The following is a 13,896-nucleotide window of genomic DNA, read 5'->3' as shown; positions in this document are numbered from 1 at the left end:
ACATTTATCAAAACTACGTAGTTTTGTCTTTTCTTATTCAGATTTTCGGATAACTCGAATTGTATAATTCATATTTGAGTTAAACCGAAAAACTTAATTTTTTATTCGAGTTGATCCGAATAACTTGATTAACTTAAATAACTCGAACTATTTAATTCAAAATTTGAATTTTTTATCGAGTTTCTCGAATCGAATCGGATTTTGCTCACCCCTAATGATGTTAGTTAAAAAATAAGCCCGTAATTTAAAAAAAAAACCTAATCTGATAATTTTTCTTAAAATTAGACTTTTTTAAGAAATTCAGTCCAACTTCCCACCTATTTAACTCCGAAAATATATAATTTATTTCCTAATTCCATATGAATTCTGATAGTTAAATTTCGATAATAGACAAAAGTTACAAAGTGGCCTTTATTTCTGTTTTACAGGGCAAAGTTAGTATTGGATAAAAAACCTTAGTCAAAAGAATATTTTTATGAAGAATCTTGAAGATCAAATCTTTTCTTCCTCCTTTTTAAGCCATAGAAATTTGGTCTTCAAATTTTCACTTTCGTCAACTTTTATCTTATGTATTTAAAGGTAAATAGATTGCTTTGAGAAAAATGAAGAGTGGAACCAACATATAATATATAATGTAAAAGAATTATCTTTAGCACATTCATTTTCACACGGAAATAATCCTTTGATGGCAAATAATGCCTCTCTCAGAAGTGGATTGCAGAATCTATTCTTCCAGCACTTACAAGCATGGAATCTATACCTCTCCTTCATCATTTCCAATTCTTTTCTCTATCTTTTTTGACACATGCTCTTAGGGGAAAAACATTGCCGCCCTATTCTTTATTTTTCTACATTATTGTACAGGCGTTGGGATTTTCATCACTAAATATTGATGTAATATTTCCATTGCCATTGGCATTGCCATTGCTGTTGTTGTAATTGCTACTGCTGCTGCCGTTGCTGTAATTACCGTAATAGTCTTCGTTGTGGTGATCGATCCTACTGAAATGCGAGTAATGTGAGTATCGTGGTGGGGAAGGAACGTATTCATATTCCGTGACGTACGGTGACGGCTTGTACGTGTTGTAGCTGTGGGTTACGAAGGCCGGTTGTGGTGGTAATTCATGGTGAAAAGGTTGGCTATTAGGATAGAAATTGCATTGGCTATTAGGGAATTGCCTGTTGCAGGGTCCTCCATAACTGTGAACATATCCGAATCTATGTCCGTAATCAGGCGGATGGTGACATATTACATGGACTTCGCCCACATCTTTCGGTCCCAAATGTTGCGGTTGTTGCTGGCCAGCATTAGCATTTGCATCCGGTGCGGGTGCGGGTGCTGGCTCGGGTTGTGGATTCTCTGGGGGTGGTACTGGTTGGTCTTTCTGTTGGTCCGCAGTTGGGGATGCTGCTTCAGGTTGTGAAGCAGCAGCTTCAGCTGACGGTGGAGCTTCTGGTGGGGTTGGATTTTCCGTCTCTGGAGCTGCCGAACCATCGTCAGGCGGTTGTTCCGGTGGCTGCTCAGCCGGTTCTGTTGGTTCCGAATAGGAACAGATTGTTACACTCTTCCTAGTTTTCCGAATTGCCTTGATAATTCTTTCCGGATCGGCCCATCCTATAACTGTCAACTTCTGTTGAGCAATATCGGGGTAAACTTCATATATACCTATAAATTAAAACAATGAAACGAAAAATCAACAATCAAGCAATGACTAGAAACTGAATGAAAAAATTAATAGGCAAAAATGTTAATAGCTTGTTATACCATGAATGCCATGAAGAGCTTTTTTAATCTTCTGAACGCAACCGTTGCAGTCCATTCGGACTTGAAACTCGGTAACCCGAGGTTTCTGCAATAGAAAAAGAAAGAGTGATTAGCTGAAATTGTAGTTTGCAATGTAATAATGGAAGTTCCATTGATGAAAATAGAGAAGCTTTAACTACCTCCATGAATGAGGAGACCAAGGAAGGAAAAGAAGAGAAAGCAGGAGGGAAAATAAGTATAGTTTTGTAAGATGAAAATGGAGATGGGTAAAGAATATAAACCAAGAATCAATAAGTGCATTTTATTTGTAGACGAATAATAAGGAATATTTGAAAGGCAAAAGATGTGGGGTATGCAACGAATCTCTTTTTTTCTTTTCCCTTTCGGGTGAGAAGGAGAGGCAGTTTTTTGCTGTCAGCTCCATTAGGTTTCAAAAAGGAAAATCAAATTTTATTTATTGATTCACACAATCAACTCTAGTGATTTTTTAAGTTGATTTAATCGAGTTTTAACCACCTCTTATATGAAGTAGCATTGGTTTAAGGTCATTATCTTAATACTTTTTTCCTTCAATTTAAGGGTTAAAAAAAATTTTGTAATTAAAAATAACTGATGGATCGAGGTTGATGTATTTATAAAGGACCAAAGGGAATTTGCTTTAGTTTGGGTGGCTGATTGAGGATTTTATAAATGCATGGCAGGTTACCATATCCTAAACCGAACACTGAAAAGAATTAAAGTGTGTGAAACAGATGATAGATGGAGCTGTATCGTTTCATTATATATATAGAAATCACATTTATATATGAATTCGTGGGCTTCATCAATCAAAACGATGAAAGTAGCTTTTCTTAATGGTGTATGGATATCCACTGGTCTCAAAGGAATCCTTTTGTTACAAGTAAAATACCACTCACTATACGTATATCAGATAAAATGATGGGAAATTGTTGTTTACTACTTTGCCTTTCCTTTTTTTTTCATAAAGGTTGATGGAGATTGAAGCCCAGATTCCTTCAGAAATTGCCTTGCTTAGAGTTGATTAGTGGATGGTAAATATAAAGAAATAACACTTCACAACTATGAGTTATATTATAATGGATCTTCATAATTCTTCAACGTGGCAAAGGGTGTTTTTTTTCCTCCTATTTTATTATTGTTCATTGGTGAAGCCCCCACATATGAAATGAGTGAACATGAAATTGGCAAGTGTATTACATTTTTGTTTTGTGGGGAATATTTTTATACAGGCTGGCTAATGTCAGCTTTGCTTGTAAATTTTAGTTAAGCTGTTCAAATACGTGAAATTGAAATCAAAACAAAGCATAATAGAAGGATCAAATCCAATAAAAATTAAATTACAGAGAGAAGTTTGCAATAAAAAGTTATTTTTCTATATTTAGAATATATGAATAGTGTTTAAGAGGCTTGAAAACAATACATGCACTAAATCCCACCTGCGTGTTAAAATTTTTGTTTAGTTCATGAGAGACAGTAACTCAACTAGTACCAGAATTATGTTTTTTAAAAAGAAAATCTTATTAAATCATATGACAAACAACTAGTTCTCATAATGCACAAACAAACAGTATAATTGAGTTTTTTTTTTCTTACAAATAGAATCAGTTCTCAACCTCAGGCAAAAAAAAAAAAAACATTTGAATTTTTTTTCAAGGTAACAAACTGAAACTGCCCAAAACCATCTTAGAAGACTTTGTTTCTGGAAGTTTTAATCTAATGGTTTTCTTCATGTAACAATATCATCCATATTATGGATGGACTATTCATCAGACAACTAAATTTCTCCAAGAATTGGAAGAAGAAGAAAGGGAAAAATTAAAAAAGAGAAGAGCCGCCGGATCTGCATATATATGGTTGTTGTGGTAACCCAAGGATCCGTAGTGCAAACACTTGAAGGTGGGTGGCATTTGCCCAAAAATGAATCACATAAAGTCGTAATCATCAATGTCATCATAAGCAGCAACCACCAAATCATCATCTGGTTTATCAACATGGAGCTGCTTTTTCTTCCCAACTAAAAGAAAAATGTTGCAGACAGAGAATTGTAGTTAAAGTTGACTACAAGCATAATATGATATGTAAAACATAACAGTTGTTAAGAAGATGAATCATCGGGGCTCCAACACCTCAGGTGTTGGAAGTTCTTTCTTACAAAAGACCTTTGCAAAAGCAAATAGGTATCATACAACATTGAGGGTCTCATGAACTTTAGGTTTATTTTAAATATTTAATGGTTAATTTGGTGCAGGTTTGGCCAAAGCATGGGTAAATAACCATTTAGAGTATGAAAGATAGGTTGACCAGTAAGTTGCATATCTGAAAAATATAAAGATCTATATGCCTCTTAATCTTCTTAAGGTTCAGAACAGCTTCAGATATAAAGGCCACAGTAAACCGAGATTATATGAGGAACCATTCAACCCCAACTTCTCCGGTTGTCTAAAGAATGCCTAAACTGCCTAAGGATTCTGATAAATAAGAATTTGTAGGTCTTACCCTATAATATCCTAGAACATCTTTTTCGGGTGAAGGGGTAATCACCATACAATGAAATTATGCAAACTAGTGGCATTTACCTATGGCTGAAGCAATAATCACCAGACCATGAAATTACGGAAGGGCATTTATCTAGTCTTGCTATACGAATAATGCTCAATTATATATGCAAGTAGTTATGCTTAATCATAGTTGACATGCTTTTCTTTAGGATTAGAGGATTTCTTTTTCTTCCATAATTGATTTAAAATTCTCAATTAAGTGAAAAATTGAACCATCCGTGTTTCTGTTTTCTTGTTTGACAAATGTACATTAACATGGACCACAAGAATGAAAGGGTCGCAGAACGTTTACCTGTCTTCTTTTTAGTTGTGGCTTCTTTTTCTGCTTTTAGCTTTTCATTTGCAATTGCGGTGACCGAAGATGCAATATCTTTGACATCAGCTGCTTTCAAAGAAGTCAATGACAATCTCATCACAGCCTTGAGTAGAGCAATATAATGATAACTTTTCTGCATCAAAGGATGTATTTAGGCAACGTGAGAACTTCCTCAATACAGTGACAATGCAAGGAAAGAAAGATTGTTAAACTCACCTCATATGGGCGAAGCTTGTGAGAAATAAGCTCAGCATACTCCACAAAGTCACTTTCAGATTTGGGAATAAAATTATCAAGAGTCTTATCATCACCTTTCTTGGAAAACAGTTCAGTAGTTGATTTATAATCGGCTTCTTCCACAAGCCTATAATAGAAAGCAAAATGTCAGATCATGGCACCTTACTGACAAAAAGCAATGAGGAAAAAAAAAAATCACCTTTAGATATATACACATATATACACACACACAAAAGTAAAAAATGGGTGGAGGATAACAGTAAGACTTCACCTAATCTAGAAACAAACTACAACGAAATAGTTCTAAATAGAAGTCAGCAAATTTAAGTTCTAGCAGCCATATTATGCTGTAACACCCACAACGACGACAAAGGAAACCCCTCCATGTCATCAATGTGGAAGCTAAAAATATTAAATTTCTACCTTTGCTGGCGAAGTTTCTCAGCCACTGGATCAAGGGGCTCTTCTTTAGCTACTTCAACAGCTTTTCCTTTCTTTTCAGTAGCTTTTAATGCAGCCTTTTTTGGGGCCTTTTCTTCTGGAGCTTTTGTAACAGGTTGCTGATACCAATTAAGGAAAAATGAATGAATACATGCAAATAATCTTACTCCATCAGATATACAACACAAATACCTTGTGCATGGCACAGAATGTCAACATAAAACAGCTAAGTACAACTTAGATGTGTAATAAGATATACATGCCAATGAGTTTATAACAAAAGATCTACGAAAACACTATGATTCTGTCAATATCCACAAAATTGTTAAAAGTGACACTGTAATTAGCCTCAAAGCAAATCTTATGCCACCATAAGAGAAGATACAGAGAGAGGCTCTATATACTTGATTCTAGATCCAAATGGTAAGAATAGAAGGCAGGAATCACTATTAATCATCAATCAAATTTCTTAACTGATGCAGTAGGATGGCAATGGATCACACGAAGATATTCTTATCACATCAGGAATGAAGCCCATCTTAATAGAGTTTGAATTATCAAATGCAAGTTATATTCTTATCACATCAGGAATGAGGCGCATCTTAATAAAGTTTGAATTACCAAATTTAAGTTATATTCTTATCACATCAGGAATGAGGCACATCTTAATAGAGTTTGAATTACCACATTTAAGTTATAAATCAGGTTGCTAAATCAAGATTAGATACGATTTATCCATCTGACAATGCCATGAGATACATGTATCAAAAATCAAATCAGGACCAATCCAGAAAGAACTAATAACTTTAAAAGGTTTTTCTTGTAACCAGGTTTTTCTTGCCTATGTTTAGGTGGTTTAAAAGGTTGCAATTTTGAACATATTTTCTAGTATATATTTTTAAGAAGCATAAAGAGATTCATAGGACCAAAGAGCACCGACAGCAAAATACTAGTAAACTTAACTAATACAAGTTACAATGAAGCTCATCATACCGGAGGCGGAGCAGGTTCATCTTCATCCTCCCATGATTCCTTGATATCAGAGTCATCAATATCTTCATCATCCCATTTGCTTTTAAGTTGTTCCTTTGCAGGAAGAGGTGGAATCTCATCCTCTGCAACAATAGCATACAACTTCTTGAGCCAAAAATAAAAGGGGGGTTCAAGAAAAGGAAACCAAGAATAAAAAGAAAGACATAATGCAATAGGTTCTCCAACTAAGATTGGAAACAGGCTATAGTCTTTAGCACTTACTAAAAACTTAAAAACATATGAAACATAAAATAGAAATGAATCTGCTTTAAGGTCTGTTTACACTTTAAAACTCCTATACAAAACTAGGAGGCTACCGTCAGGTAATGTTGCAAGAAAAGAACTAGTGAATCCCAGCAATTGAAGCCAAGACTAGATTCCCAGGATGTTGCACAATTACTGATCTTCCACTACATGCAGTTTTTCATTTTAATGGAAAGAAAAAAAACCCTAAATTTCTCTGTTTGGTCTGGCAACACCATAGCTGATTTCCCAAGAAACTCAAAGCTAACACCTTTAAAACATCGCAACTCAACCTCATAAAAACCAAAACCAAAAACAAGTAAAAGCCCTAAATTTCAAAAAACCCAATAAACCTTTAGCTCTACAAGAAGAAATTTTCCACATTCAAGTTCACACATAATAAAACATACAAAAGAAAATAGAACCACTTATCAGTCAAAGCCCCAGTAATTAACAACAAATACGGGCCAAAATTAAAACTTACCCCAGTCTTCCATCTTCACTTAACGAAATTCAACGAATCGAAGAACAATCCTGAATACCACAAAATAAAAAATATATACTTCTTTAGACTAAAAAAAAAAAAAGTCTAAAAAGAGCAAGAATTTTAACAAGAAGCCGAAGAAGAAATTATTTACTTGCGTTTAAAATAATTATAACTGTTTATAGTTGGGGAGGGGGGTTATGAGTAAATCTGGTTTGGGTTTTTCTTCTTGGTTCAGATCAGATGCAAAGAATCAATGCAAGGAAGATGAAATGTTTTAGGGTTTTTATATTATTTTTTAATAAATATTACCTTTTTCTTTTCTTTTATTAATTTTGAAATTTTAATTTAACGTTTTTCATTTTATAATATGGAAAAATCCCTACTCGAAGTCCTACAAAATATTGGGCCGTTATTTAGCCCATTGAGTTAATAAGGTGAATTTACGTAAACACCCTGACAATAGATTCTAGAATGATTTTTTTTATTATTTTAAAATATTTCATGTATAATTAAATTTAATAATTATTAAAAGTATTTAAAACATATATTTGATTTTGATTAGTTGTACATAATTCAAAAATATATTAAATTATGCTAATGCAATAACAGTGTTAATAATTTTAAAAATTAAATTAAATTAAAATTTTATATATAATTATACAAAATTAAAATTTATATATTACTTTACACATTTGATAAAAATAATGTATAGTTTGAATATTTATTCTCATATTAATTTATTAACAATCAAGTAAATTCTGTGTTTGCCCTTTCCATTTTTAATTCATCGTTTTTATTATTCTAGATATAAATAAAATTTAATATTATTTAATAAAAATCTAATTTTATTAATTTTGAGTTATTATATAGAATCCGAATAGCTTTATATATAATATTTAAATTTTTGAAATTTTCTCAACAAGGACCTCTGTCAGTGTCACTATATTTGCTTTCCAGATAGTCCTAGTCTTCTCAAGGATTTGACTGTATTTTCTTGATGATATTCTTCTTTTGAATTTTCATTTCTTGCTTGAATCTAGAGTTAGTTTGTGAGTTGGTTGGGGTTGGGTAGGATCAAGTAAAAATTTAGATTTGTTTTTAGATTCGGATCTTATTTATTCATATTAAAAAATTATATTATCTTTTATATAAAAAATTTTAAAAATATAATACATTAAATATATTAAAAATATTAAAATAAATGTATCTTAATAAATAAAAAATTTAAATATTTATATAATTAAATAACACTAAAATAAATATAATTTGACAAAGAAACATCTCTACTAATAATATAAATTTCGTCCCACATCCTAGTGCTTGAGTGGATGCTAGATGAGCTAAGAAATCTGCCTCCTGATTGGCCTCCCGAAATATGTGTTCAGCCTTCACCGTCCATGCACGATTCAACAAGTGTATTGGCTATTGCTGCTGTGCCGATTGCACTAGCAATGACATTTCTTGGCTTCTTCTTTGACATCTTGACGGCAGCTAAGCAGTCTGACTCCCCGAGAACGAAGAGATTGAAGATGTTTCTGGAGAAGGAAAAAGAAGCCGCCAATTGGAGACTCCAACCAATGATAGAAGATATAGAACGGCTGGGGAATATTTGTGCCATCAAGGAGCCGTATCCAGCTTAATAATTATTGAAATGGTGACCAGTGAGGTCGTCAAGTGAGCATCAGGGGATTAACAGAAACCTTTATGTTCTATACTTTCTATTTTATGTTTTAATTAAATTGTTTGATATTAAGTTAATTAATAGAAATTATCCATAGAGAAAATATTTGGCATATTATCAGTGAAGTTTTTAGACTCAACAAGTAAGATTAGGGAATTGACAAGTATCTTATAAGAATATAGTAAAATATTAAAAAGAAAAGATACATGACAATCTTTTAAGATTACGTGTGAAATAAAAAATACATTGTCAAGATATCAAATACTAACATTTATTAATATGTATTTCGTTTTATAATATTTATTTTAATAATTTTTACACTAGATTTGTTTAGAAAATAGTTTAAATAAACATATGTTTTAAAAATTTTAAGATAATGACTAAAATTTTATTTAGTGTAAAAACAAATTTATTAAGAAATGTTAGTATTAAAATTATATTTTAAACAAATTTAGTTTAAAGTCCGTATGTGAGAATAAATCTTTTCTAGGAAATAAGAAATGATACATGCACAGAATAGATAAAATGTATTAAAATCAATTTATTATTATTCAACAATTTCTTTTTGAGTTAATAAATTCTCTTTGAGTTTTTCTTTTCAAGAAATTTTCTTTAATTTTCTTTTAGTGGAGTTTTAATAATCTTTTTAGATTGTGAGAATAATTTTAAAACTTTTTCTTGTCAATTTTTCTTTCTTGGAGTGAAAATTAGAGCCGCTTAAAGAAAGTTGTGAATTCTTATTGTTTTCAAGGCTCCTTAGAAGTTTTACATGCCATGTTCCATTTTTTTCATCTATCTTTTTTATTGTTCTAATATTTGATTTATTATTCTATTTTATTTATTTTAATTATTTTTTAAAAAAATTTTATTTGACCTGGATTTGTTTGCGTTTCAGGTTGTGTCAAAACCCAAGTTTCTTTCCGAACGTTTAGAGCCCTAAGTCAAATCTTAACCTTTGTTTGGGAAGCTGCTGTAAGTTTTTGATGAGATCCTAAATACTGTCCTAGAAAAATTCATGAGTGATTCAAGAAAAAAAAGTTCTAAAAATTGAAAAGATCAGATAAGTCTTACACTATGAACAAACCCTCAATTCAAAGATTGAAATTCTTGGATAGCCCTGATAAATCGGGATCATCCCATTTCCTTATTCTGATCCTTTTCGCCGAAGAACCCTATTTAGATTAGAGTTCACTAGACTTGGACAAATTTACGATCATGTTTCCGCACTTCAACTTATCACGTGTTGTAACATTTTGGTCACTGAGTCGTTAATTATCGTTAATGGTGTAACGGAAAGTTGGCGTAGTATGTTAAATCATAATAAATTTGTCTATATATCCATGGTTCAAAGTAGGAGTGTAGGCAAAAGGGTAAATAGCAATCTTGGTCCCTTAAAATTATCTTTAATTCTTTTTAAATTTTTGAAATTACAAACTAATATCATAATAAAATTGCATTTTTGGTTTTTTTAAAAAGTTACTATTTATCTTTAGCACTCTTAAACAAAATTCTAACTTCGTCTCTAGTTTAGAATGTTATTTAGTGGATAACAAATGCAGGCTAGAGATTCAATTACGTGAAGACAAGATGAGGAATAAAAAAAAAATACACTTACAATGTGATTGAACGTGAAAGATCAAAGAAATTCAAAATTTATACAATATGAATTATTAATGTATTGAAATTTGTATAAATATAAAATATTTTGAATATAATTATTACATAAGAAAATACATCGATAATTTCACCATGAATTTGTGGATATTAATCTTTACATATTTATTATTAAATTCATTTCATTTCGCTTTATGTTTTTGGTACAACGATAATTTAAATTTAAATATTTTTAAAGAAAATGAATACTCGATCAATAGATCACAACTGTTAGGTGTGGGTCCCATTATGTGGGAAACCCATAATTTCTGTCACATTTTATTGTCTCTTTTTAGTTTTGTCAAAAGCCATTTTTGGGGGGCTTTTAACGGGTGATGTGGGCAGAAATTTTTGCAGAGCTAAAAAAAAAAAAAAACAGAGAGAAAGAGAGAAGAAAATTTCAATTTTTCAAGTTTGGTGCAGCAGTGATCAACTCTTCGATCGAAGGTTCATCCGTGGTTCGATTGAGCTGATTTTTAGACAGCAGCTAGGCGATAAGGTGTTTTTGACTTTGTACGGTCGGATTGTTCATCCGAGTCTTGTAGCATCGAAAATACCCATTTTTCAGCAGCTGCGTTTTTGGTGATATTCTCTCATTTTTCTCTCTTTTGCTAAAGATTATATATTGTTAGCCTTGTTGGAGTTGAATGCTTGTTGTAGGCTTGATATTGTGATCTTGTAGTTGAACATTTGATGATAGTGGAACTCTTGATCGGACTCTAAAGTCCCGTGGTTTTTACCCTTGATTTAAAGGGGTTTTCTACGTAAAAATACCGGTGTCTCTATTTATTTTTGTTGTGGTTGCATTAGTTGATTTGTGGTTGATTAAAGTTGCTAGAGAACATATCTTGTGCTATTGTGCTTGCCATAATTTTTGACAGGAGTTATAAGGAGAGAAAGAACACCGGTTGTGCTTCGCTTTGTTTCGGTTGTTCGGTTTCTTCCCAACAAACTGGTACCAGAGCTTGGTTATTGTGTTAGATAATTATGGAAATTAATACGAGTAAGATGATTATGTTGAATGGCACAAATTATCAACTTTGGTGGAATAAAATGAAGGACTTGTTGTTTGTGAAGGCTTTGCATCTTCTGGTCTTTACTACTCAAAAACCTGATTCGAAAAGTGATGAAGAATGGGAATTTGAGCATCAACAAGTGTGTGGCTTTATTCGCAATTTGTTGAAGAAAATGTTTACAACCACATTGATCGGAGACACATGCTCGAACATTGTGGGAGAAGCTTGAAAGCTTGTATGCTTGAGGTCGGGCAATAACAAGTTGTTTTTTTGAAGAAAATGATGGTACTGAAATATAAAGAAGGAATGTCTATAGTGACCATGTTAGTGAATTTCAGAGTGTGATGAATCAGTTGCTTAGTATGGGTGTCAAATTTGATGACGAGATTTTAGGACTTTGGTTGCTTGCTACTCTACCAGACTCTTGGGAGACCTTTCGAGTCTCACTCATTAATTCGCTTACAGGTATTATTACTTTGGATTTGGCTAAGAGTGGTGTATTGAATGAAGAGGTTAGAAGAAGATCTCAGGGTTCTACATCACAGTCCGAGGTGTTGGTTATCGAGAACAGGGGGAGAAACAGAGACAAAGATGGAAAGGGTAGAGATAAAAGCCGAAGCAAGTCAAGATCGAGATACAAGAATCTTGAGTGTCATCATTGTGGTAAGAAAGGTCATATCAAGAAATATTGCTTCAAGTGGAAGAAAGAGAACAAAGGTGGTGGTGATAAACACGATCGGAATGATGATGAAAAATCCGAGCGTGTTGCTACTGTTACTCGTGAAGATCTGTTAGTTATTTGTGATGAGAATTTGGTCAACCTAGCATGCGACGAGACTAGTTGGGTGATTGATACTGGTGCATCACTTCATGTCACGTCGAGGAAGGAATTCTTCACATCTTATACTCCTGGTGATTTTGGGGTATTGAAGATGGGTAATGATGGTTTGGTTTCGGTTATTGGTATGGGAGATGTTAGCTTGGTGAGTAACAATGGAACAAAGTTAACTCTCAAGGATGTCAGACATGTACCGGATGTCCGTTTGAATTTGATTTCTGCAGGAAAGCTTGATGATGAGGATTCTGTAACACCTTCAGTGAAGGGCAGTGGAAGCTGACTAAAGGCTCCTTGGTTGTGGCTCGAGGAAAGAAGAGCTCAAATTTGTACTTGATGCAAGCTTTGACTTCTCGAGAGACGGTGAATGTGACACTGAATAACAGCTCAACCGAGTTGTGGCATAAACGACTTCGACCACATGAGTGAGAAGGGCTTATTGTTTAGCGAAGAAGAATCAACTTCGGGTTTAAAGAATGCTACATGAAGAATTGTGCTCATTGTCTAGCAGGAAAGTAGAGAAGAGTTTCATTTAGAAGCCATCCTCCTCATAGGAAATCAGAGTTGCTAGAGTTGGTCCATTCAGATGTTTGTGGTCTGATAAAAGTAAGATCACATGGTGGTGCACTTTACTTTGTGACTTTCATTGATGATTGTTCAAGAAAGCTATGAGTTTACACTTTGAAGTCTAAAATCAAGTCTTTGAGGTGTTTAAACAGATTACAAGCATCGTTGAAAGGAAACGGGAAGAAGTTGAAGTGCATTCGATCGATAATGGTGGCGAGTACATTGTGGTCGTTTCATGAGTATTGTCTGCGACAGGAATCGACATCGAGAACACCACCAAAGACTCCACAGTTAAATGGGTTAGTGAAAGAATGAACCGAACATTGATTAAGAGAGTCGATGTTTGTTGTCGATGCAAAGTTACCAAGATCGTTTTGGTGAAGCTTTGAATACTGATGACACATGTGATAAATCTGTCTCCTAGTGTTCCTTTGAAAGGTGATGTGCGGATAGAGTTTGGTTTGGTAAAGACGTGTCATATGATCACCTACGTGTGTTCGGTTGTAAAGCATTTGTTCATGTTCCAAAGGATGAAAGATCCAAGTTGGATGCCAAGGCTCGACAATACATTTTTATTGGTTATGGTCTAGATGGTGAGTTTGGTTATAGACTCTATGATCCGATTCGGAAGAAACTCGTGAGAAGCGAGATGTTGTCTTCATTGAGGATCGCACCATTGATGACATTGATAAGACGGAGAAAATGGATTCACAAGGTAGTGGTGACTTGATCGATGTGAATCCGGTTCCCCTAGACTCTTCACCAGATCCTATCCAGGATGATGTGCATGGTGATGTTAGTGGTGACCATCGACTATAGGTGACTTTGATACTCCCATGGATGATGTTGTGAATGATCAACAACAAGCACCTATAGCTCCACCAACAGTTCCACTTCAAGGTCTTCCGAGATCGACGATCTTCGTCGTGTATTCTCCGATGAATATGTTCTTTGACTGACGGGGAGAACCCGAATGTTATGAAGAGGCTATGGAGAGTGAATGCAAAGATCAGTGGGTTGAAGCGATGAAAGACGAACTTCAGT

The 13,896-nt window shown here is 33.6% G+C and overlaps 2 protein-coding genes across 3 annotated transcripts; both read right to left on the bottom strand.

Moving 5' to 3' along the window:
• Window positions 1-592: 592 nt before the first annotated feature.
• On the bottom strand, window positions 593-2,034 carry LOC108482597 (leucine-rich repeat extensin-like protein 3). Its single transcript, XM_017785724.2, has 3 exons — window positions 1,945-2,034; window positions 1,766-1,850; window positions 593-1,666 (listed from the first exon to the last, which is right to left on the bottom strand). Exons 1-3 carry the CDS (start codon window positions 1,948-1,950, stop codon window positions 849-851), a joined length of 909 nt encoding a protein of 302 aa, XP_017641213.1. The 5' UTR covers window positions 1,951-2,034; the 3' UTR covers window positions 593-848.
• Window positions 2,035-3,280: 1,246 nt separating this feature from the next.
• On the bottom strand, window positions 3,281-7,432 carry LOC108480446 (uncharacterized). Of its 2 annotated transcripts, none has more exons than XM_017783454.2 (7): window positions 7,256-7,432; window positions 7,098-7,147; window positions 6,332-6,453; window positions 5,321-5,457; window positions 4,877-5,024; window positions 4,637-4,793; window positions 3,281-3,800 (listed from the first exon to the last, which is right to left on the bottom strand). In XM_017783454.2, the coding sequence occupies exons 2-7, from the start codon at window positions 7,108-7,110 to the stop codon at window positions 3,709-3,711; spliced, it is 669 nt and encodes a 222-aa protein (XP_017638943.1). In that variant the 5' UTR covers window positions 7,111-7,147; window positions 7,256-7,432; the 3' UTR covers window positions 3,281-3,708. The 2 variants fall into 2 exon arrangements, with proteins under 2 accessions (XP_017638943.1, XP_017638942.1); XM_017783453.2 differs by having other exon boundaries at window positions 7,252-7,429.
• Window positions 7,433-13,896: the final 6,464 nt, after the last annotated feature.

The sequence above is a fragment of the Gossypium arboreum genome, chromosome 3 (genome assembly GCF_025698485.1).
Source record: "Gossypium arboreum isolate Shixiya-1 chromosome 3, ASM2569848v2, whole genome shotgun sequence".
NCBI classification, from domain to species: Eukaryota; Viridiplantae; Streptophyta; class Magnoliopsida; order Malvales; family Malvaceae; genus Gossypium; species Gossypium arboreum.
This window is presented reverse-complemented; position numbering and strand designations above follow the sequence as displayed.